At 30.6% G+C, this 26917-nt stretch overlaps 1 protein-coding gene across 2 annotated transcripts; it reads right to left on the bottom strand.

Moving 5' to 3' along the window:
- Positions 1–621: 621 nt before the first annotated feature.
- On the bottom strand, positions 622–26917 carry LOC107442262 (arylsulfatase B). Of its 2 annotated transcripts, none has more exons than XM_043043182.2 (11): positions 26664–26917; positions 25038–25152; positions 22814–22973; positions 20299–20411; positions 15204–15314; positions 13564–13692; positions 11702–11828; positions 8412–8705; positions 7065–7318; positions 5076–5315; positions 622–811 (listed from the first exon to the last, which is right to left on the bottom strand). In XM_043043182.2, exons 2-11 carry the CDS (start codon positions 25140–25142, stop codon positions 686–688), a joined length of 1659 nt encoding a protein of 552 aa, XP_042899116.1. In that variant the 5' UTR covers positions 25143–25152; positions 26664–26917; the 3' UTR covers positions 622–685. The 2 variants fall into 2 exon arrangements, with proteins under 2 accessions (XP_042899116.1, XP_042899117.1); XM_043043183.2 differs by lacking the exon at positions 20299–20411 and adding an exon at positions 18351–18463 and having other exon boundaries at positions 26664–26915.

The raw sequence follows: 26917 nt of genomic DNA on the forward strand, positions 1-26917 counted from the left end.
ACATTATATATACACGTTATATGCAACTTAAATGTTGCGACAACCTTCTGAAGGATTTAGGGCACATCATCAGGATTAAAATTGCATAGGAACCCATGTTGTAATAAGCCGCTAGGGGTATGCCTCCCTATAACGAACTGTTTCTTTGTGTATTCCTGAACAGGTCATAGCGCCTCTAGCCCCTTACGATGCCATTTTCGTGTATGGGTTTTATGTTAGTTTAATTCTGATGATGTTATATATAACATTTTTAAACTTGTACATTTTGACGGAAAATAGACTGAAAATGTCATTTAAAAGTGTCTCAAGCTTTAAGAGCAAAACTAATGTTAGATTTGAAATCCCCAGATACGTATTAGACAAGATAAAGTATTTGTATAAATGCAACAAAAAATTTGATCCCCAGTGTTATTTAGGATTTATATGAGATAATATTGCTACAGTTTTTCTTCTTCAATTCTGCTCACTGATTTTGTACTTTATACACTCAAATTTTTTAATAACAGCTCTTCATTATCTGCTTCAAATAAACAAGTTCAGTATACAAACGGGCATTTTGATATTGCAAGCAAGTTCCGTAACGTTTACAGAGACATTGAAAAAATTGATTTACTACCAACATCGAGCAAACTCTACTTCCTTCGAATACATTTTACTGCATTCCAAAAATTGCTGATTTACATTTTCATCTCCATGGTACCCATGCCATTCCATGCAGTTTTGGATCAGCAGCTGGATCTAGTGGTACATATAGAGGTGGTACTTCTACAGCATCGTACTTACGAATCTGGGTAGCAAGTTTTTCTACAATCTGTCAGGGAAAAAAATAGAATAATGTTTTATAGTATATAACAAATTTTAGTAAAGTCTGAAAATTTTATCCATTTTTTAACTTGAGTGCAACAGTTCAATAAAAAATCCCATCCATATTTAACTGCAAGGGGTAGACATTACAAGTCAAAAAACTATCGAAATTGATAGAAAATTTTTATGGTTGGTAATGTAATGAATAAAACTATTTTCAATAACGATTTTAAATAAACACGTTGCAGTTTTCAAACTTCAGAAACAGTAAATGAATAAATTACAGCTAATCTCATAACATTGTTGACCATAATAACATTCTATTAATAGCTCTTGTTTTTTAACGGTGGTAAAGTTAAATGTCAACGCTCATTATGGATTGTAAAGTAAAAAGTCACCCTTCTTAAATAACAGTAAACACATTGATAAACAATTAATTGTTTACACGCAAGAATATTCAATTACAGCAAATAAAGTCAATAGCAGCGAACAGGTTTTAGAAGAGAGGATACTTAGTTCAAAAAATTCCTGAGTTTCTAAAGGTGGTTCAGCACTTAATTTGAAAGGTTTTAATTTATAGCATACATTATTTCAGCCATGATGTAAAAAAAAAACTCTTTTGAAGAAAAAGTTATGTGTTCCCCGCTATCAGAGCCTTTATCATAAATTTTTAAAATGCTTGTCGAAATTCTATTTAAAAAATCATATTTAAGTAGAGTTAAAAATTAATAAAGATAATAAGATATAACCACTATCGAAATCTGCCAAATTAATAACAGAGTAGGAGTATTGAAAGCATCAAAACCAACTAGATTGTCAAATGAAACTTGAAAGCATTTCTACTTCTTTTACATTTTCTTCCTTTTTACCAGATTTTAAACAGAATTTTATGTTTTCAATTAATTGTTTTTTAGAACTAATTTTATTGATTTCGAAAGAGTTTAAAAGTTGGAGAGTTAGTTTCCTCGCTTAAAAATTCATTTGAAACTTTGCATACTTTTTGTTGTCAATTTAGACAAGAACTCTAAAAATATCATTATCATTGAACATCCTGAATATAGTTGAATTTCTTTATTTTGTTTCCTATAGTAATTGGTGAATACTGTCAATAATTAATATCATGAATGATCATTGAAAATTAGTTTACACTCTTTTAGTTTGTTGCTCAAATTTTGTTGTATTATATCACTGACATAATAATTAATATAATTGATTAATTATATCATTGATATAATAACTGATATAACTGCTTTATTACATCATTGTTGAAGACTAAGGAGGGAGAATGCTTTTTATGTCTATTTTTCATAAAAATGACAATTGAGTCACCATCTGTTACATTTTGAGGATCGCTAAGTTTTGACTGATCAATAACGTGAAAAATCTGTTCTTCCCGAGAGTTATTACATATAGAAGAAGGACCATGCAGGAGATAAACGGTTCCTGTCCTCGCGTAGAAAGTACAAACAAAGAAAAGTATAATAAAAGCGATGATGTGAGTTATATTGAGGAAGTACTAAGAGGAATTTTGAGGAAGGAATGGTTCTTGTCAAACCCGATTTTCAAATCTTATTTTTTCTCTCATCAAAAAATTATAAATTATGCTTAGAAATTTTGGCTGATGTAAATAGATACTTTTAATATTCATATATATTTTTATTTTTATGGATGCAATCGCATTCTAGCTCCTGAACAGTTACAAACCTTTAAATTCGTTTCTTCTCAGAATCAATAGTTTTTTCTCAGAAACCGCTTTTCCCCCTTTGTCTTCATTTACTATTAATATTGAAATCATATTACTAAGTTCAGTTTTGCTGACAACATGGAATACTTAATGTATTATTGAAATATTATTTAATTTATATTATTTTCAAAAAGGACATTTTTTTCCACATCATCACATTTTTATATTAATTATTTTTATATCTTGCTCCTATACACTTGTTTTCTTTAATAAAAATTTGACTAAAGTAGATAGAATAGTAGATGAAATAGTGATCGATGAAATAGTGTTGAAATTGTGAAAAGTAAATATTTGCGTATTTTCTCGCTGCCTTCAAGGAGAAGGGATGAATTTTAAATACTTTCAATGGTTTGGATGACTAATATAATTTGGATAAATATGCAATTTTATTGTTTTTTTAAATGCTATTTACAGGAATAAAAAGAGAATTATTGTATACATAAAAAAGTAGGTAATTACATTATTCGAGTTAAGATGGTTGTATAAAGGATTTTGTACAAGATAATATTGTCAGTTTATGACTACATTACGCGAGTACCGTTTGAGATAATACCTTTTAATTACAATTCCTTTTGTATTGTCATGAAATATGTGCTCAGATACAGTGTTTGAATTAATTTTCCAGCTATTACGCTCAAAATTACAGCAACATGAGTTTGGAAATTATATTAAAATGGCGATGCTTTTTTCACTGGAACATGACAGCATAAATGATGATATTTTAAGCCAAAATAGGGGTAATGCTATGCATACATGGAGAGAGCTAAGTGCTGTGTTCTAACCGCTGTATTTTATGTTCAACGTTGTCACTAGAGGTTCCATAAAAGCAAATCGCTGAAGATTTATGAGATTCCCCTTTCTTCATATCTGCCTAGCGCTTCCTTATTACTTATTACATATTAAAAATAATATAGTTTTAACTACATTTTAACTACAACTCGTAATGATGAAAAAAGAATTAGTAATTTTAAAATTCAATCACGGTAACGTAACCGTTTGAGCCAGTGAATCCTTATAAACCATATTCACGTGAGCATTCTTTATCTCGAAAACCCAAGCATCGAGGATCACATACTAAACCATCCCTCAAAACTGCATACAGAGTTGTGAGTTAAGGTTTGGACGTTTGAGGCGTAGTGACAAGATCTCGTCACGTCCATTACAGCTGATTATTCCCTTGATGATAGACCAGAGCTGGGAGTATGTCGAGGATCACATAAGCATTGGATAAGGATTATTAGCATAGAATGACTTCTGTATTTCATTTTATAAACGGCGTTGGACAGCTGTCACAATTCTGAGTTTATGACTATCAATGTTCAGCTCCGTAGCCTTGTGATTTTGAACTCAATCCAGAAGACAAGGGAAGGCATGGATCAAGCATTGAGAAAACTAGCCTTCGTAAATGACTTACCCTCTTTTGCATTATATGGGGAGGAAAACCACTGAAATTTCTACGGAAAGCCCGACGGCAAATATATTCTAGCCCATGATTCATATACCACAGTGAATATTTAATGTCAGCACTGTGGTCGGTGCGAGCTGGGAATTCGTATCGACCAGCCAACACTATGATTTGAACCCGGATCACCTAATTGGGAGGCGAGTCTTTTATCCACTGAGCTACTACACCTCTCGGATGACTATTATAGTCTTTTCTATACTTTTCAAAACTGAGAAAAAATACATTTTTGATTCTGATATACTAAAATTACACGTTTTCTTTGTCATACCTTTTTATTTTAATAAATGTCGTGCTGTCTAAGCTCTTCCATATTCCTTTGGAATCCCTCTATACCACGCCTTATAATATATATATATATATATATTTATATATACACCGAAGAGCCATTACATTATGACCACCCTGCTAATAACATGTAGGACCACCTTCAGCCCTCAAAACAGCTAGCACCCGCCGTGGCATTGATTCCACAAGGTGCTGATAGGTAGTCTGCGGTATCTGGTACCAAGCGCTCACCAACTGGTCCTGCAATTCCCTCACATTGCGAGGGGGTAGCGTGGCAGCACGAATTTGGTTTTCCAAGTAGGACCACAAGTGCTCTATTGGATTAAGGTCAGGTGAATTTGGGGGCCAAGACATGACATGAAAGTCAGTGGAAAGTTCCTCGAACCAATCTTTCACGATTTGACCCTTATGAAATGGTGCATTATCCTGTTGGTGAACACCATCCCCCGCAGGAAAAATTGTTGCCATAAATGGGTGAACCTGGTCTGCAACTATGTTCAAGTAGCTTACAGACGTCAGGGATTTTTCTATGAGGATTATGGTTCCTAATGTGCCCCATGAAAACATTGTTCCTGCGCGAGAAACCATGACAACCTGGGCGAGCCCATTGTTATACATGGAGGGTGGTCATAATGTAATGGCTCTTCGGTGTATATATTTTACTGAACAACAATAGGTTCTCACAAACAATATGGCCAATCTGCAATTATTTTATAATCTAGCCATCTTAAAAAATTAAGGTATGTAAAGGTTTTATAAATTTTGAAAGATATGTACTTCAGGGTGAAGCTCAGCAATGTTATGAAATTCGCAAGGATCTTTTTCAATATCAAAAAGACAAGCTCCGAGGTTCGGATCACATCTATCTTGTGGTGAAGGCGGTGATTCATCACATACTGCGAATGGTATTCTGGGACAAGAAGTCAGGTCCTCAGAAATCGGTGAACAAGGAGTCTTGTTATATTTGTCTTGAAGAATTCTTGCTGCTTTTGATTGTTCTAACAGTTCTAAATATGTCTGAAAGCAAGAATAAAAATTTTCTGCTGAAATAATTTTGTGTAGTTTAATGAATAGCAGGTAACTTTAAAAAAAAGCACCATAAAGCAGTATTGTTTTAGTAAAAATACCTGGTGTTCCAAAAATAACCAAAGATTGAAAAATCAGTAAAAAGAGATACACATAAATAGATTGCTGCGAACTGTTTAGAAAAACAGGTTTATTATCATTAAGATTTTTCAACCAATAGGTTTTTTAGCAAATAAAATCTAAAAAGAAAATGTCTTTCAAAATAATTACGATTTTTAGAAACAGTATGATAAAGGACAAAATTAGCAAATCCCTGAGCAAATATCTCAGTTGGGCAAGTTCAGTAATACCACAGCAACAGAATTTGAAAATTTTTTTACTCCACAACTCCAACTGTTAGAATATCCTTTAATCAATTTTGTATGTTAGAGAGAATAAAATACCGTGTTTCCTAAACAGAACGCTGCAAACCAATAACTTTTATTCTTTTATAATATGTTTTTTAATCGGTAATTTAATGGGACAACAGGTATCAAAATGTTTGATTGATCTGATTTTATTCTGCTTTGGTGTGCATAAAAACATAATAACGATAATAAAAATATTTAATTAAATTATTAAGTATAGATAAAACTATTAAGTATGTTTAATACATAACAGTTACATAAACATTGAAATATTTTAATACTTTCCATAATTGTGATATTTATTTCTAATATAGTTTTAATCTCATTGTTTTAATTTTTGTTTATGGTTCTCATTTATCACATGTTTTATTTTCACATGTTTACATCACATGTTTATGTTTTTTTTTTCATTTGTAGGGCATGGGGTAAAAAGTGTAATGCAGTACATTTCTTCAACGGTGGAATTTTAAAATCTAACCATTTCTTAGTATTTTTTTCTAGATAGGTGCTTGACAAGCTGAAGTTTTAATAGATAACAGGACAATGCATAGAAACTTCTTACTGCATATATTGAAACCATGGTGTTTTTCAACAAAAGCATTCTTCTGAAAAATTTAAAAATCTGCAAATTTTTTCAATAAGTCTGTTATTTAATATGTTTGGAAACTGAATGTTTTAGGCTTTTTCATCTTGCTTTTTAAATTTTGCAGTTTTGATCTCTAAAATCTTTATTGCATTTGCATTTTTGTTTATTTAGTTTCATTTATTATTAAAGTATACTTAACTTTATATTACATCACAGTCAAGTAATAACATAATAATATTTGCGAGTAATAAAGACTTTCTGATTTTAAACCAATAATTTTTGACTCGACAGGATAAAATTTAATTTAAGTAAACTTCACCTAGTATGTTAACTGACTTCGTTACCATCTTCTTCAGCTATTCTATATTCAGGGCAAATTTTAATACGCTTGTCTAGCTATCACGAGAACTTCTCCAGACATAAGACCTACACGCGTAGGTGGTTACTGTGGTTACCAGGATCAGTATTTTCGAATGAGAGTTGGAGGCTAGGCTTTTCATCTCTGTGTAGACTAGTGAAATCATATCCTATCTTTAACTCTCTTCTATCAGAAATGGTGTCAATCTCGTTTCCATAGCAACAGATAGGTTCAGATTTTCTGTCACGAGGAGTTCTCGTGATAAGAGAATAGTATCTATCCAAACATTGGTAGGAGTTTTGTCTCAAATTTTTTTTAAAAAAATTTCTTTTTGGCACTTTTTTCGGTGATGTTATTTCTAATGACTAAATAAATATTGTTTTATTTACTTTCCTATAGACTTCGAGGCTTTGAGCAGGCGATCGTGATTCGTTGAACAAAGTACCATTCTCATCGTACCACCCATCAAAAAACCCATCAAAGTAGCTTCCGTTGACGAGTTTGTAATTTTTCCATCGAATACCTTCAACATGGGAGAGCCTATCTATGTTCAATAATATTTCGTTTCTTTGTGATGATGAATTGCTCAGTAGAGAAGACCATACGCTGTATCCATCTATATCTTGTGCTACGTCAGCACTATCTATAATTAATAAAATTTGAATAATATTTAAAAATAAAATTAGCTTTATTTAAACAAATTATAAAATATTCCATATAAAATAATGATATGCAAAGTTTCACGTCCCGTTACATTTAATAACTCATAGGTCAATCGAAGTTTTTAAAACGACTTAACGCACTGTAATTGAGCGTTATTTGGGTCATAAAGTGTTACTCAAAACTAAAAAAAATGAATACAATCACGTCTGTCAATGATTTAAGGTAATCATATATCAAGTTCGCAGATTAAACACCAGATCGCAGCAGTGTACAGTCTCTGAAATGATCCACCTGGTTTTACGAGACACAGCCAGATAAGCTTATGTTCTGAAATGTGCACTGTATTTCATGTCAGAGAACTTTAATGGTCTACCGGCAAAAAAGTCCCTTCTTTAATTAAGTTTATAATTTCATTACTAAATTGTATTTTAGGTTATTTGTATGAGAATTTGTAGCCATGATGATAAATAAATGTTCATATTTTGAACAAAATATATGCTCGTGTGTGGTGGGATATTTTTTTACCCTCCATAGTCTTACAATATTTACGTGATAATATCTTACATATATCTTTATACAAGTTACCCCATTTAAAACTTCAGAAATTTTAATATAATTTTTTTCTTAACTCACAATATATTCAATTCTGATGACTCGTACTTTTCATAGATTTAAGACTGGTCGTGATACCTAAATACAAAAAATTGCTTGAACATGAAAGCTACAAATACAAAGATCCTCATGGTGGACAATTAGAACAATGCCATAAGTCTGTCAAATAAGGGGAAATGCTCCTAACTGAAGCATATTCCATTTGTAAAATATACTCATAGCAGATTTAATTATTGTTTTTCATACATACTATACATTGTTTTTCATGGATTACTATAAGGAAATGAAACATCTGTTTAAGTTACCCAACAAAGAGGCAAATTAAACCCATTGATTATTCCATAATTCTTTCATTAAATGTAAAATTAGATCATCGTAGCATTCGTTAACTGAAAAACTAGATGTAATTCATGAAAAGAAAAACATCAGAACCAGTATTTTTTGTTTTTTAAAGTTCATACCTGCTGCTGAGAGCAATGTTGGTAACCAGTCAGTAAGAAACATCAAATCATTGTAAACTCTGCTGTGTTGACGTAGCTGTTGACTCCACATGAAGGCAACTCCTCTCACACCTCCTTCCCATAGAGTGTACTTACTTCCTCTGAGTGGAAAATTAGAGCCCCGCGTAGAATCTGCTCCTTCAACTGCTCCACCATTGTCAGTTGTGAAAATAAATAAGGTATCATCCAGCATAGAAGCTTCCTCTAAAGCCTCAAAGATTTCTCCAACTGAGTAGTCCATGGCAGACACCATACCTAAAAAAGTTCATTGTTCAAACTCAAACAACTTGTTCAACTTCAAACGCTCGCAAAATTAAAGCACAGGCTCGTATTTTATGTTCAGTTTATAAAATATTTTGCGTCATTGAAAGTCTGGCAAGTACATTTATAATGTTTCGTTTTTAATTTTTTTTCCATATGGATGGTGTTTTCTACACTAGGGAACGCTGCAAGCTTTTGACTGCCTATACTTCCGGGTTACTGTTTTTGGTGTGTTAGCCATTTGGCTCACTACGGGATCATCGTGTTTTGAGACTCTCTTTAGTAGTAATTCTTGTTTGCGTGTATTTGTTACCTGATTTATTATTTGTGTTTAAAAGAAGAATCACTATAAGAATCGTTATTTGAAGACCTGTCATTTTAAGAGATAATAATTGTCGTTTGTAAGAGATAAGAATCGTTATGAAACATTTCTTACCTTGTTAATAATATACCAACATCGAAATCAAATCTTAAACGTAAAATAATTTATAAAATATTTTGCGTCATTGAAAGTCTGGAAAGTACATTTATAACGTTTTGTTTTTAATTTTTTTTTCCATATGGATGGTGTTTTCTACACTAGGGAACGCTGCAAGCTCTTGACTGCCTATACTTCCAGGTTACTGTTTTTGGTGTGTTAGCCATTTGGCTCACAACGGGATCATCGTGTTTTGAGACTCTCTTTAGTAGTAATTCTTGTTTGCGTGTATTTGTTACCTGATTTATTATTTGTGTTTAAAAGAAGAATCACTATAAGAATCGCTATTTGAAGACCTGTCATTTCAAGAGATAATAATTGTCGTTTGTAAGAGATAAGAATCGTTATAAAACATTTCTTACCTTGTTAATAATATACCAACATCGAAATCGAAACTTTGATAATTTGTAAAATGAACTTAATCTCGCTGCTCGAACAATATGCTACGTATGATGGTGCACGGCTTGTTCCAAGAACAGACAGTAGTAATAAACAAGCAAAAAGAGGCCAAATCAGAGCTGCCAAAAGCGAATTCTTTCTAAATCTAGCAACCATGTCACCTTCTTAAACAATAAATCTCAAAATAACAAAATTTTCCCTTCAAACTCACCAGAATTACTTAAATCATCAATATCTTATGAAACACAGCAGAGATTTGAGCTCAGATGTTATATAATTTATTTCCTTTATTAAAAAAACCTGCAAAGTTTTAAACAAATTTTTCTCATACTTTAAAGTCTTAATTTTAAAATGCCCCAAAAATTTTGTTTAATTTTATTGAATATTTTTAAAGTTATAGCAAAAAACGTGAGGTATAAAATTAGTTATTTTTTATAAAAAAAAAAACATATATCCATAAATAATAAAACTATATTTATGAAATTTCGGGCAATCATTGCATATAACAACCAAAACAATTTTTACAAGTTGCAAATTTATTGCTACATTTTCAAAAGCACTATTTTGCATTTGTAATTTATACTCCATCCCTTAAACCTTTTGAAGCTTTAAGCTTCATTGGTAAGAATAAAAATTCGCAAACTCTAAGCACTTCTAAATTTGTTAAATGATTCTCTTAAGTATTTTTGAGAAAGATCGCGTTTCCATCATTTCGACCAATCCCTGCATGTAAGTGTTTTGTTTCTACATCAAATAGAACAGAAGTTATGATTAAAAAAAAGAACCCATCTATATTAGTTAATAAAATGATAACTGTCTTTTCCAGTTATTTTCCTTCATTCTAAAAGCAATATCTCAAAATAATTTAGTTCAAATTGCTTGAAATTTCGCAGGAATATTTTCTATACGTATGTATAGGGTATATACTACAGGCTTAGTGATTATTTTTTACTTAACTGCAAACATGAAAATAATTAATTGAAATTTTCGACCTTTTTTTCTAAATAAGTTTCTGTCTTTGCTGTAAAATATCTAAATATTAATTTTATGTTTAATGCTTTGCCTATTGCAAAAGTTAAAATTTTATGAGTTTTCACAAATCTTTATTAAGGCAAGAATAATAAAAAAAAATATAAATTTTAATTAAGTTAAATTGTTTCCAAAAACCTTTTTTGTCTTTATTAATCACTTTTCCAAAATATATTTTTTGAAAAAAATTTGTTTAATATTTTTCGTATTTTTATACTATGCTTTAGTGTATGATACACTTATAAGTCTATTTAAAAAAAATTGCGATGTTAAAAGCTTAATAATTTTGTCTCTGAAGGAATTTAAGCACCTAACATAAGTGGTAAGTGCTTAAGTATCCGTTCAGGTTGAAAGACAGACTAGGCTGGTTTAAAAATTACGATTACAGCAACTTTGAAAGATATTATGGTTCATTACCATTCATAATTTCTAACAGTGTACAAAATCGATTTATTTTTCTTTATTAAAATNATATATATATATATTTCTTTTAATTTTTAAATTTACAAATTAAATTTCGAAAAATATGAACATAAATCTACTTTTTGCTCAATCTAGTTTTTAAAATATTAAAAACGACAGTTTTTAATATTTTAAACGACAGTTTTTAATGTTTCAATGAAATATGCTAACATTTTACTCTCAATGCAAGCAATAAATTAGGTATCTGTTGTTTCGTATAACACTTGGACAAGCTCGCCAGGATTGGCCTTTGCAAATTTAAGTCAGGAAGGTGCGCCTTTCGTTTGACAAGCGAGCATCGCAACGTTGAAATTACGTTTTCGCTCAAAATCTCCCGTATAGATGACAGCACCACTTATTCGTAAAACTACATTCACAAATTCGCCATAGATCAGAAGGAGAAAGAAAGTTTCGCCAGATTCCTACACCCATAGTACTGCTCAGTGACTGACCACAGGACTTTCGACCACTGGCATAATGAGCGCGTATATCGCATGTACTCAGTGGGTTTTAGCGGGTAAGAGGAACCACAGCCCTTCCGGACCTGAGTTCGATTCTCTAACCACTGTTTTACCAGAAGCTTGGAAGTTTAACCAATTTATATGAAAATTCAATTACTCACCGGCAAATTTTCTTCTTTCTTCATCTTCTATACCTTCTAAAGGCTCTACGTATTTATCGGGTACTTGAAGGGCATTGTTAAAGTTTCCACTGTGTGGAGCTTGTTGTGAAAAATAGAGAAACAATGGCTGAAAAAAATACAAAATGGCTCCTTTTAATTGGATATTTGTATTGAGTAATAGGGATATTATTTTGTATCTAAACTTGCACTGAGCACAAATTCCATCTTTTATTATTCTTTATTTGGCCTGAAGTTTAGTGAAAGAAAATGGACTATCAATTCAAACAGTAACCATGTCTTCATAAATGATATCTACGTGATATTAATAAATATGTGATATGTTTGATTACATTATAGAATCTTAGATTTCGATCAAAAGCTAGTCAAAATAGTTAATTTATCGATAATTATAATTGATCATATCTTATTCATTTATTCATGGTTCTTTAAAAAAAGTAAATATAAAGAGTAAATGTTAAAATATATAAAATTTAAGAAACGTGTATACTTTATTGACAGTTGGTAGTATTTAATGCATTAATACTAATAATATTTCTTTCCCTTTATGCACTTAAAAGAAGGAAAGTGGAAAAAAAGAAATATAGAAATTTTGGATAAAACTAGGGTGATTCAAAACGAAAGAAGAAAAGGAAAAGTAGAAAAGAAGAAAGAAAAAAAAGAAAGAAGATCGCAAAAGAGAGGAAAATGGAAAACATGGGAAAAGAAAAGACAAAGGGGAGAAAAGCAGTGATGTTACAATGGGTGATGTAACAAATCGTTAAGTAAGCGATAGAAGTAAGCTTTAAATAGGTAAGTTAAGTAATCAAGTTAGCTATGTAAGTGTTAGCAATATATTGAAAAAATTAAAAATAAGCATGTAGCAAAAATGAGAGAGGATTTTTATATATACATATATATACGTAACATGAAAAGCTTCAAGTAATCTTTTTATGTTATTCCTTTTCTGTAAATCTTTTTCTTAATTTATTATTCAAAACAAAATGCTTTCTCACACTTTTAAATTCACATCCTGTCTATTAATCTATTTTTGGTTCAAGTATGCATTAATTAAAAGTAAGACATTTTCCCCTCTTCTCTTTTTGGGAATCGCGCGACCTTTTTAATAAACAATTACTAAGATTCCCCTTATTCTCTAAAACTAGTAATTCTATGGATTTTCTTTGCAAGATTTTCCCTAACTTTTATTGAGGAGCACAACGATTTTGTGTCACACTCTCTCATTTCCATCATCACGTAATGATTAAATAAAATTAATTTGTTCTTTTCAAAATCATGTGCCCGTTTGTCCTGCTCGCACGACTGCCACCATATATATATATATANTATATATATATATATATATGGTATCAACGCTGGGATTTGAACCTCCTGTTCCGCCGGTCATGTGACCGATTGGTCCTCTCAGCTGCAATATATATACCAAACTAGACGGAATGGCTCCATAAGGAGAGACCAGTTTGGGCGAATAGAATTCTCGTTAGTCAACCATATTAGGTAAAAACGATCAATAAGAGTTTTTTCTCCCACTTAACAGTTTAAATATCATCTTTAATATGGTTATTTAGCTGCTTTGGTAAAATTTGGTTAAATAACAATTAAATAAATTACTATTTTACCATTTTTAGCGAGAAATTTCTAACAGTGCATAGCCGGATTCTGTTAAGGTATGCAACTGCTTCCAAGTTGAGTTAGGGAGCCTTATAAAGAGTGGTCGCTGAATTCGTAACCGTAATTATAAGATAAAGTCTTCCAATATCAGATTCTCCGATAAATGACTTACGCATTAAATTAATTTTCGTTCATTCATTTTTTTTTCTCTTTTTGCAAAATCCATATCTTACCTCAGAGGTATTGTGGTTCAAGATAACATCTTTCGCCTTCTCTGTGTATAATTCTGTTCCATAAACACCCTCGTAAGACCAAGCATTTTCGAAATTGTCATGAAGATCTAATCCAGTGAGGTTGCTCAGCTAAATAGAAGGAAAAAGAATGAAAATAATGCATTTAAAGTATATTTTTTCAGTATCATGCCACAAAGAAATTTTTTCCTTCTAACATAATAAATGTCTGATATGTTTTTAGTTGTTATTTATTCTATGATATAGGTTACTTCATAATCTGTCTCTAATGAGCATTATAAACAATTAATTTAAAAAAATCACGCGCAACAAATTAATATTTATAAAAGTAAAAAAAACATTATTAAAATCTGAGCATTAAATACTGCAGAAGGTGGGGTGAAAAATATCAAAACCAGTTTGATCCCCCAACGAAATTTAATGGTACATCTTGTAGAAACTTTTCTTACCCTCGCAGTTTTCTCCAGAAATCAAATAGACTTTAATTTTTTTTTATCTTGTTAACATCTTGTTGCTTTTCTTGCTGGTATAGTTTTAATAAAGTTTTTACATTTTCCTCCCTTAAATATTAGTTTTTGACAGTTGATATGTATATTTTTTGTTCCTCTTTGCATACTTCATTACAAATGTAAGACTAATTCAAAATTTTAAACTTGTTATAAATGTAAGAACAGTTTAAAATGTTGAAAATAATTTTGAATGTTGAAATAATTTTGATCATTAGAACAATATAATAATAGAGACCAAATAACATTGCAAGATTCATTTCAATCTAACAGAAACCTTTATCACAAAACCTGAACAAGGTTTATAAATTATTAGAAAATAAATCAGGCAAGTTTTAAATAATATTAAATTTAACTTTGCTAGCTCGCAACGCACGCAAAGAGGTTCGCATTAAGCTTACATAAACAGCGCTTTTATATGGCGACTAAATCTAAACATGCAGCACATCATTAAAAAATTGTCGCGTTTAGAACCTTAACATACAAAGGAAGAAAAAAATTTCTAAAACAAGGTTTGTAATAAAACTAAGAAATTACAGATTTTTTTTTAATGGTTTATGCATGCCTTTATTGCATCTTTAAAAAATTAATGCTGCCATTGTCGGATTATGTCATAATATTTTTACATTGGATTTAGCAGTCAACTTTATTGAGTCAATCAAAAGTAACGGCAAATGCAACATTGGGCTGGGAATAATTGGTTAGCTAGGATTAGCTTGACAGGAAAAGAACATGTCAGAACGATTCTGAAGGAAAAGAACATGTTAGAATAATTCAAATTTGAAATAAATGCACAGCAGTTCAGATCAAAAAATATTTTAAAGAACAAAATACTAACTGATGAAGCAAAATGTGTGTAATAATCTTCTACACCTGAGTAATACCCAGAAAATGAATATTTTAATAAAAAAATATTTTAATGAAGAAAATACTTACTGATGAAGCGAAATGCGCGTAATAATCTTCTACACCTGAGTAATACCCAGAAAATGAATATTTTAATAAAAAAATATTTTAATAAAAAAAATACTTACTGATGTAGCGAAATGTGTGTAATAATCCTGCACACCTGAGTAATATCCAAAAAATGAATATTTTAATGAAGAAAATACTTACTGATGTAGCGAAATGTGTGTAATAATCTTCTACACCTGAGTAATATCCAAAAAATGAATCAAATCCTCTGTTCAAAGGAAGATATTCCTCATTAAAAAATCCTAGATGCCACTGCATAAAAGAGAAGAAAACAAATATAAACACTTGACAAAATAAAATAGTTTATTCCGATCGAAAATCGTTAAAAATCATCCATATGTTTTATCTATAGAGCTCTTTTTTTAATAAATGTCATTTTTTACTATTATTTTTTTTTCGAGGAAAACTTTAATATTTTTTGCAATTTTCGATTATGCCGGATATTTTAGAATAATTAGTACTAAGTTTAAGGGGGGGGGGTAGAGTACATCGCACGGATCCAGAAGTGCACAGCAATCCATGGTCGGTAAAGTTATATGTATGACAAGTACAAGAAAAAAAGAGACATAAAATTGAAATCATCTGAAATATTTATTGGTGAAAGATATTACATAGGCTGACCTACATGATATGCAAAAATGTCACAAAAGATGTTTAAAGATTTTACTATTGCTGGTTATGCGTGCGTTGCAATGTCGAGTCACGGATTGGTGGACTCGCTCCAATATACCTGGATTTTGTTTGATATCCGCAGCAGCACAGATCCGGAATCCACATGTGTTATGTACACAATACTTTTCAATGCATCCCAATGAAATAAATCCACGCTGCTTAAATGAGGAGAGCGTGGTGGCCAAGAAATCAGTCCACCCCTCCAGATCCATCCTTGTGAACAACAACACCTAGCGGCGAACGAAGACGTTTCAAATCTGAATCTTTGTGCTGTCCCCTACCTCCCTTTAAATTTTGTCCCAATAATTCTCGGACACCCAGTAGAGTTTAAAGTTGAACTGAGTATTTTGAAATTTAGAATTACATGCTCGATTTTAAAAGAAAGAAAAAGGAATTTGTATCCATTTATGTTTGACCTCATCTGCTACATAATAATTTAATGTTTATAAAAACCTGTTTTAATGCAAGAAATTTTAAAATATCCGCAAGAAAGTGCTTTGTACACTTTTTAAAAATAAGTATTTAGATACTTGTGATAGAAAAGACTATCGACATTCAATAACGGGTATAACTTTCACGAGAGATAATCAGAGCCTCAAACCTACGAGGCATGGTTTCCTCATGTTCTTGTATATGACATCTAATCCTATTTTCCTTCACTCAACTTGGAGAAGATTTTTAAATTCCTTCACCTACTTCATATGTTTGTTTTATTCTTTACTGTTTAATTAATCTCCAATTTGTACCAGAGATTTTTGTACGGTTCAGGTCTGGACTCTATGCTGGCCATCTATTATGTCAATGCTATTATCAGCACATTTATTCATGTGGGACCTCTCAACATGTCAAATTTTGTTGCCGAAGTAACTCATTCAAATACCTCAACATAGGAAGTATCAGCCAAATCAGTGAAGCAGTGAGTTTAACGTAAATTTAAGCACTCTCAGACCGCAATTCCTTCCTCGCTGAACTTTCCTGTAAGACCTATAAATTTAGCAGAAATTGTTCTCCTGGCAGACCTTGCCATCAGTAGAAGAAAAGTCTTGACTTGTCGCTAAGAAAAAAGAAAAAAACTAATTTCTATTTATATACAATTAGTCGGTTTAAACCACTACTATCCAGTATCGACTTGCAGTAAACGATAAGCACGATTATACTTATTAATTAAACTTTCAAGGACGGCAGTACGTTCAAGTTCATGTACTATTTTTGTATGTTATTCATTGAAACAATCCCGAATTACTGTTGAAACTCCTGAAGTTTGGGATCCTTACGATTGAGAACAGTTCTTTCGAATGTCTCTTATTTTTTTCGTGTTTGATTCTGTGTACATTCTGACAATCACCACTCTCTTTTCAAATTCAAATAGGCCACTTTCGATTTATTTCGGATAATTCCCCTAGCTAAATGCGCCACTGAAAGATATATCCTTTCTGTGATACCCGACGATTACACCTTTTCGAAATCAGAAAACTTTGCACTTCTTGTAGTGAGTCATCGGCTATGGGAATCACGAAAGCAGTGATGTTTGTTGCGCAACATTTAATAGCGGTGGCGTGATGTACTCGTATAGCAAACCGCACGCACACAGACATCACCCAACCATGGCTAAACATCGTTTTTCAGGGCTCTATTTTTTAACAGCCGTGGCAAGAAAGCCACTCAACTTTGATCCCGTTTAGACTACGTGCACAGCGCCTGATTTGGTATTCCTCTCAAGGAACCTCACCATAACCAACGAAAGGACTTTCAGGCATGATGCTCCTTTCTACGTATACACACAGCTTGATTAATTGACTACCTAGAATCGAACTCACAACTCTCGGCTCTCCATTAGCGGAGTGAGCGAAATCTTTACTGAGCTACCTGAACTCCATATCAAAACGTCAGACATTCGAACTTTTTTATTTCCTATGAGCTGCACAATCAGTCTTCCGGATGAGCAAACCTAGTGCGTTCTCCAGAAGTGGTATTCACTCTTTCAGGACCACCACAATGAATGAGATACCGTTGGCCATGTTAATTTGGGCGTCTAGTTTCTGCCACACTAGATGGCAGCACCAAGACACTATTTGGATGCTAAAGTGCACCAGGAATTTAATTTGGCAGGAAATGCCAAGAGCCAATGAGGCACTCCAAGGGATCTTTTACATGCCGCATAATCATACGACATGGCCGCTGAGGATTTTCTGCATCCCGAAAATTTGGTTTCTGGGCCAGGGATCGAACCCACAGACTTGGGCTCAGAAGGCCAACGACAAACAAACTGCTCTACCCAGTCACTGACATTCGACCTTGATTGATTAAAATGCCTTATGCTGAATTTTTTTTCCACACATATGCAAAGTAATATGTAGAATTTATAGTCGCATGCAGTATTACGAACGGAATTCTTACTTACCCATATGCAATATCACATGCGAAATTGTCTATCACATAGAATTTAATATGAGCTAGAGCGTTAAATTTATAAATTGAATGAGTTTAATTCTGATTCATTTAATTTATAATTAATTATGATATGTGTATTTAATATTGTATTTAAATCAAATGTATATTTTAATACTCGTTAAAAAATGTAAACTTGTTAATTAATAGTTAAAGGTTGTGTCATACCTTGCCTACAGCCCTAGTGGAATAACCAATTGATTTAAGGTACTGCGGTAAAATCTTTTCTTGTAAAGGCAAACCCCAAGGAGCATCCGCAACTATCACTCGATGTTGAAATCCTGCAGCAAAAATTATTATTCATGTACTTTTATTTATGTTTATTTATATTTTATTTATATTTATTTTATTATTTTTTTATTCAAAACATAGATGTTGAAATATTCCAATCTTTCATCATTGTTATAAGAAGAAAAGTAAATGTTACTCTAAATTTGCATTGCATGCAATGAAATTTTATGCAAAATTCTAAAAGAAAAAATTGTTGCACAAAGTCTTCAAAAATTAATTCTACTATTTACGCTTTTTTTACACACAATTACATTTTTCCATTTAAAATTTAAATGTAAATCTTGGCACTGGGTGACATTTTCCAAATAATGAATTTGTAATCCAAAAAGTTCTACCATGTAATATTCCTTACTTGAAAACAATTGTTCTAAATTGAAAAAGTAGAAAACGATTCTAGATATATTCCTTAATAATCCTATATAGTTATTTTTCCTTTCTATTTTTGAAACATCGCCTGAAGTTTAATTTTACATTTTTCTAAACTTTGGTATACATAAATTATTTTACAGCAATAATTTGTATGCGGAATATTTCAATATGCTGTATATTAAAATCAGCTTTCGATGTACAACATTATTTTTCGCAAAGAAAAATATTTAAAACGAGCTGTTTTTTCCCCTCAAACTATTGAGATATCAAATGCAACACTTCGCAACTATTAAATGTCTTGCTTTCGATATAGTTTATTTTGATCTATCTTAGTGTGTCTACGAAATATTATTTTAACAAATTGACATTAAAAAATCTTCAATACTTATAACTTAGGAATATATCATTTAAGAGACTAGCTCTATTTGAGAATATACACCTAAAATTAGTCACCTAAAAACGAAATTTTATTTGATGTCTCATGTAAATCAACTCCAGTGAAAAGTCAAAAACTGCTTTATCATTTATCGGCTTTAGTAGAAAGAAAAGTTTCTGAGAACTAACCGAACAGAATTATAAAATATTCTGGCATATAAATAAAATTATTAATAGATTAGTTGAAAAATTAATAGCAAAGAAATTTTTTAGTAAATAAATTTTGTCACGGAATTGCCCAAAATGGATTTGCACATGGAAAAAATTATATAAATTAACAAAGAAATTTTTTCGTAAATAATTTTGACCACGGTTTTGCCCGAAATGGATTTGAACATGGAAAAATTGTATAAATTAACAAAGAAAATTTTCAGTAAATATATCTACAATAATATATGATTAACTCAGTGATTTTATATACAATTTTATTACTTTAGTTGGGTATCCATTGTTTTATTTTATCAAATTTTGAAAGAGTTTATCTATTTGTTTTTTGGGTAAATAAATATTACTATATATTCTTTTAATTCTGTTCACTTCATTAAAGGTGGTATTTAAATAGATGTTCCCAGAAACTGCACTAGATTTTGCGATTACAAATTATGGTTAAGTTCTTCGTAACTAATCCGAATCAGCGTCCTGAAAAAATGATGGTTATGGTTTCAAACTTAGGGTTATGGAACTTATATTTTCAAACCAAATAGGAAAGTTCTCTTTTTCATCAAGTTACCCGTAGTTAATGTTCACGATTCTATTAATACGAGGGTTGCTATTTATATTTCTGGCCTTGGCAACAGTAACTGTTGCTAGGCGACCGCAAACGATTTTAATCGAAAGTTTGATATTTTTAAACATAAATTCAGCAGACGATTTACCATTATAGCTTCATTTGTGTTGTTGACAGTAAATTGAAAAGTTCTTCTCTTTCAAAAAATGGAATTGAATCGTGAACATTTTCGTGCCATTATTTNTCGTTAAAAAATGTAAACTTGTTAATTAATAGTTAAAAGTTGTGTCATACCTTGCCTACAGCCCTAGTGGAATAACCAATTGATTTAAGGTACTGCGGTAAAATCTTTTCTTGTAAGGGCAAACCCCAAGGAGCATCCGCAACAATCACTCGATGTTGAAATCCTGCAGCAAAAATTATTATTTATGTACTTTTATGTATAATTATATTTTATTTATATTTTATTTATATTTATTTTATTATTTTTTTTATTCAAAACATAGATGTTGAAATATTCTAATCTTTCATCATTGTTGTAGGAAGAAAAGTAAATGCTACTTTAAATTTGCATTGCATGCAATGAAATTATATACAAAATTCTAAAAGAAAAAATAGTTGCGCAAAGTCTTCAAAAATTAATTTTATTATTTACGCTTTTTTTCTATACAATAAAATTTTTCTGTTTAGAATTTAAATTTAAATCTTGGCATTAGGGGAAATTTTCCAATTAATGAATTTGTAATCCAAAAAGTTTTACCATATTTATTCCTTACTTGAAAACAATTGATCTAAATTAAAAAAGTGGAAAATGATTCTACATATATTCCTTAATAATCCTACATAGTTACATTTCCTTTCTATTTTTGAAACAACGCCAGAATTTTATTTTTCAATTTTTCTAAGCTTTGGTATAAATAAATTATTTTACAGCGATAATTTGTATGCGGTATATTTCAATATGCTGTATATTAAAATCAGTTTTCGATGCTTTGTACGACATTATTTTTCGCAAAGAAAAATATTTAAAACAAGCTGTTTTTTCCCCCTCAAACTATTGAGATATCAAATGCAACACTTTGCAAATATTAAATGTCTTGCTTTCGATATAGTTCACTTTATCTTAGTGTGTCTACAAAATATTATTTTAACAAATTGACGTTAAAAAATCTTCAATACTTATAACTTAGGAATAGATCATTTAAGAGACTAGCTCTATTTGAGAATATACACCTAAAATTAATCACGTAAAAACGAAATTTTATTTGATGTCTCATGTAAATCAGCTCCAGTGAAAAGTCAAAAACTGCTTTATCATTTATAGGCTTTAGTAAAAAGAAAAGTTTCTGAGCAGAATTTCGTTTATAAAATATTCTGGCATATAAATAGAATTATATTACACTTTTGACAATTCAAAGAAATTTGTTTCGATTATTTTACGGATACTTTGAGAAGGAATAAACCTGATGAAAATTAAAATTATTCTTGTAGAAACATAGATTGCTCTTGTAAGGATCAGTTAGGGAATGATGATTCTTGTGCAGTGATTGAGACTAAGTAAGAATAGAAAATAAAAACATTTAGATTTTAGCATAACCCTCAAAGTTTTAATTTGTTTTTGTTACCTTCTAAAAATTAGAAATTTCTGAAAACAAACTTTTAGATCATGTAATAATTGAGTTTATATAAATTCGCAATATTTAAACGTGGGCAAACTACTTTCCTCTGAATAGCATGTTAGAGCCTTTAAATATTTAGTCTTTGTACTGGAAACTTTTTAACTCCTACCGGTATCTCTTTGGTTACTGAAGTAACCCAAAATTTTGTTCTATTCAATTTTCTATTTCCGAAAAACAAATGGAAAAGGTCCCAATATAATACATTACCTTTTTTAAAAAAAATTAGATGATAAAGCCTACTTGAAAATATAAACTAGTTGAGGCGCAACGATTTATGGAAGTTTGTATTAAATCGAAAGAAATGTATGCAACATACGCTAAATGTAAAGATACAGATTCAATCATTCAATTAATCACTTTACTATTATCGAAAATTTATATTGCTGCAATCATTCAGCATTTGTTTTGTATTCAAACATAAAGTTCAATATGTAAAGGTAGTAAGAGTAGTTTAAATAAAATGTTTTTAGTTAGACTGAAATTTCTTAGAAACTAATTTAATCTTAAAAATTTCTTGTTTCAATCTAACGTTTTTAATCTCTCAAAAAATTAAAATTACGCAATGCGAAGAAGTCTCTCTTCAACTCTAGCTTGTTACACATTTGATAAAATCTACTTCAAAATTACATTTGTCAAGTAGATAATTGGAAACTGCTTTAAAGCACTTTTCTTAATTTTAAAACCCACAGTCAGTTTAATTTTAAGGGAAGATATTTCGCTCAAAATAGACAAGAAACCTTCTACTTATTCAAAGTTTATATTCCTTGAGGTAAATTTTTATAATCATTTCATTCATTTTTTGTTATTCTGAGCCTATTTTATGCTCGGCTTATTTTACTTATTCGAAATATCTTATAACTTTTTAATCAATAATAGCCTTTGTAGAACTAATCCGCATTTGCGTTACAATGTGAGGAAAACCAAGAAACTCTCTCATAGTTGTCCCGACGACAAGAGCATTCTAACCCAGGATCTGTATTACATCAGCAATGTAATCACTAAGAGCTGAGAGCAGAATTCGTATCAACCAGTCACCGCAGACGTTATGTAAAATCTCTCTAGTGCTCTGCGCACGCTGTCCAAGAAAACTAATTTTTAAAATTCATAAATTGAAGAGATACGATGCTTACCTATACGAATGGGATATTTTCCAGTCATTAATGCTCCCCTGGATGGTGAACACATGTGGATGGTATAATAGTTATTCAGAATTATTCCATCTCTAGCAATGACATCAATGTTCGGAGTTGGGATTTGTATAGAACCATGGAAGCTTACATCATTCCATCCCTATCAAATTAGAAATCAAACAAACAAAATCTTTAATTTATATGCAGTACAAGAAACTCCTTTTTAAATTTACTCCGATGGTTGTTTAGTTATACAGTGTCTTTTTTTAATTTGAAACTAGTTTCTTATTGACTGTATGAAACATTTATAATTAGTTTACATTATGACATTACAGTAAATTTAAAAAGGAGTTTCTTGCACTGCATATAAATCATATGCAGTGCAAGAAACTCCTTTTTAAATTTACTCCGATAGTTGTTTAGTCATACAGTGTCTCTTTTTAATTTGAAACTAATTTCTTATTGACTTTATGAAACATATAGAATTAGTTTACATTATTACCAATTCCCCGTGTATTAAATTGTGAGTGGTGCACGTTAATTCTGTCTAAGTCTTCGTAGCAATCAACACGTCTTGGTTAACTGCAGTGTTTCCCAAACTTTTGACTTTTGTGCATCCTTTCTAAATTTTTCGTAACACTGTGTACCATTGCTACAAAATGAATATATTTTTTACTGTAAAAGAAATTGCCCAAAAGTTAAAAATCACAACTGGCTGTTGATACTCCTAATTATTAACTGTTAACTCTGCAAAAGATAGCCAATAGAAAAATACGTAATCGTAGATTTTCATTGCTAGCTTTGTTTTTAAATACAATTTTGAGAAATTTTCGTTTGTTGCAAGATATTTCGCATAAGAACGCGTACCCCAGCTAAACTGTTCCCGTACCCCTGGGGGTGCGCGTACCACACTTTGGGAAACACTGGTTTACTGAATTAGAGATTGATCGTACTCTGGTTCAGATCAAAATTCAATTTATGGATGAATGAATTGAGTAGATTTGCTTCGTTCCTGTTGAACTGGCTGCGACGTGTGAGTGGCAAAATCGCAATCTTGGCCATAGATGGTGAGACTGAGAAACAAGAAGCTCATCCTCTGCCTTAAAAATCAGCTTGATTTTCAAGCAGGATTGCTCTTATTGGCAAGTAGCACTTGTAACAACAAATATATTTCCTTGACCCTTGCCTTGAGATATTTTGACTCTAACCCTTTGCAGAATTTTTATTAAACATATTTTTTATACTCTTTATGTAATTTTGTAGTAATTTAGGTCAAAATAAGTGAAAAATTTTATTTTTAGCATTTCAATAATTTATAGTTATGAAATATAGCATGAAACACGGGTGTCTCTTTTTAAATAAAAGGTAAAATCTTCCAAATACCTATACTTCAAAGCAATAATTCTTTAAAATTGCACTTATTTACTATTATTATTGCACTTATTAAGAACTAAGAGAAACAGTTACTTATCATTGAAATTTCTTTAACTTACGAAATCAATTATAGATATACTTTTGAATATAAATGAAAAGAATTTTTTTTTAAACTGCCTTTCTTGGAATTTATATTTAACATTTTATATATAACAGATTTTTTTTGTAACTATTTGACTTTTTTTTTATAGTTAACACGTTGAATGCCACTCTAATTTTACATGGCTCGCCAGTCTGGTCAAAATGATTTTCTCAGTATGCGTTGCAGTTTTTGATTAAATATTTCTTAAAACCATTTTAGTAACAATAATATAAAAATAATTAAAAGCATTAAAAATTTACTCGAATTATGTGTTTCTAATAACTTCGCCGTTCATCGGTGACCCTCATGGCGCTAAGAACAAACTCAGTGCCGGTTACCGGTGACCCCCTTGGCATTCAACTTGTTGAAAAATAACAAAATATAGTTTTGTTTGTAATCAGAGCCTCAAAAAAAAAAAATACATAAAAAGGACACCGGTAACCGATCTGCGTCATATGGCTAAGAATGGTCCTTAGATTCTATCAATATTTTCTATTATTCTTTAGAAACAAGAGAGCTCATCTGTTATGTCATCTTTGTAAATGAACTTTCAATCCTAAATCTAAAAATGGTGACAATTTATATGGAAAATTTGTACACTAAATGTATTAATCACAGTTCAACAAAAAAAGTTGAATTAGTTTTGTATGTAAAATAGAACAGATATTTTTCATAAATCATTAAATATTAAAACAATAAAAACTATACCAAGTCATCAACTATCATGAAAACAATGTGAGGTCTCTTTCGCTCTTCAGCTATACGTAATCCCATAAAAGAACAGACAAAAATGAAATTTCTAATTATCTGCATCTTGAAAACTCTGAAAAAGAATATTATTACAGAAATGTGTAGTACGCAAAAAGAGATAATAATATGCTTAAATACCCAGTCTACAATAATACAACCCATAAAAATATTATCCAGTTATACATTGAATATGTAAATTGCTTTACGAATTGTTTTTTATTGTTATGACGAAATAAGAATTTCGTTCAAGTAAAACAACCAAAGAGCTATTTGAACCAAAAAAATAATTAATTTATATTACTAACACGTTAAATACCACGCTACTTGTACATGGCTTGCGCATTTGGACAAAATGATTTTTATGTGTTCTATATTACATTAATTTCTTCAAACCATTTTAGTAGCGATAATAATATAAAAAAATTAAAAGCATTAAAAATTTAATTGAATTATGCGTTTCGAATAATCTTGGCCTCGCCGGTGACCGGTGACTCCCGTGGCGCTGCGAACAAACTCAGAGCCGGTCACCGGTGACCCCCATGGCATTCAATTGGTTAAATAAAATAAAAAATTGTTCAAACTTCCATAAACTAAATTCTTAATCTTTTTTTCTAAATTTTAATGTATTAATATGAGAAATGGATTTATTAATTTTTTTCGAAACTTTTCTGCGTTACTATAAGGAAATAATACATGGGTTAAAATTAGTCTACTTATTCTAATAATATAGCACAATAAAAATATTTTTGTTAATAAATGTATATGTTTTGTAAATAAGAAAAATAATAATGTTTTATAATTAAATGCAAAAATATTGTCTTGCCATACCATGAATTCGTAATTGTTTTCTAAATTGTTTTGCATCAGTATGGAGGGGAAAAAATGTCTAATCAAGTAACCCCAACTAAGAACTTCATGAACCCAATAGTAATACATTTATAAAATTATATACAAAAATATTGTTCTCACTGCCATAAACTAAATTCTTAGTTGTTTTATTTTAAATTTTATTATATTCAATTGAGAACTAAAACATGGGTTTATTCATTTTCCTCGAAATTTTATTCACTTTTTTTGAAATTTTCGAATTCTTAATGAATCATTTTTGTATACCTTTTATAACAATTCACTAGTTTTGTTACTATATGTGAAATATCTTTCCAAATACATACAAATATCCTTCGCGAGTAGTCAAATAAGGGACACTCCAATAGGGGTGACGCAGCCAGATCAGAAACTTTCATGTCACCTGAATATAGGTGACGCGGCAGTCAACGCGATAATGTGAAAACATAAAAAATCTACTGAAACTATTCAATCTATGAACTTCTTGAACCAAATAATTCCAATGTTGCATTATTTAATACGAAAAATATTGTCATGCTACAACCTAGTTCCATTACGCTACCCATAACTGATATCTTCATAAAAAATATTTATTAAGAGCCTTATTTCATTTTTAAATCAACATTTTAAGCACAACATGTAATTTTGTATTACCTTAACTTTTAAAAAATAAACACATAATTTATGCTATACCTAAAAAAAAGAAAAATTACTCATAGAATTTTAAAAATGTTTTACCTGGTGGGCAATTACTAAATCTGTTTAGTAAAATTCATTTTTCCCTCGTTGCGGTACCCATTTTCAAAGTTTAGGCATAAAATTGTTTTAAAATATGTAGTTTAACAAACTTCGATACCTTTAAAATATTATCTACACACTTCTAATGCATTCATATTGTTTTGGTCAAGAAATCTTTTTATCGAAGTTACTTATGACTATCTGTAAAAATGTGAGATTGCTCGTATTTTTTCTTTCTGAAATGAGTTCATGAA

This window comes from Parasteatoda tepidariorum, chromosome 7, assembly GCF_043381705.1.
Source record: "Parasteatoda tepidariorum isolate YZ-2023 chromosome 7, CAS_Ptep_4.0, whole genome shotgun sequence".
Taxonomy (NCBI): Eukaryota; Metazoa; Arthropoda; class Arachnida; order Araneae; family Theridiidae; genus Parasteatoda; species Parasteatoda tepidariorum.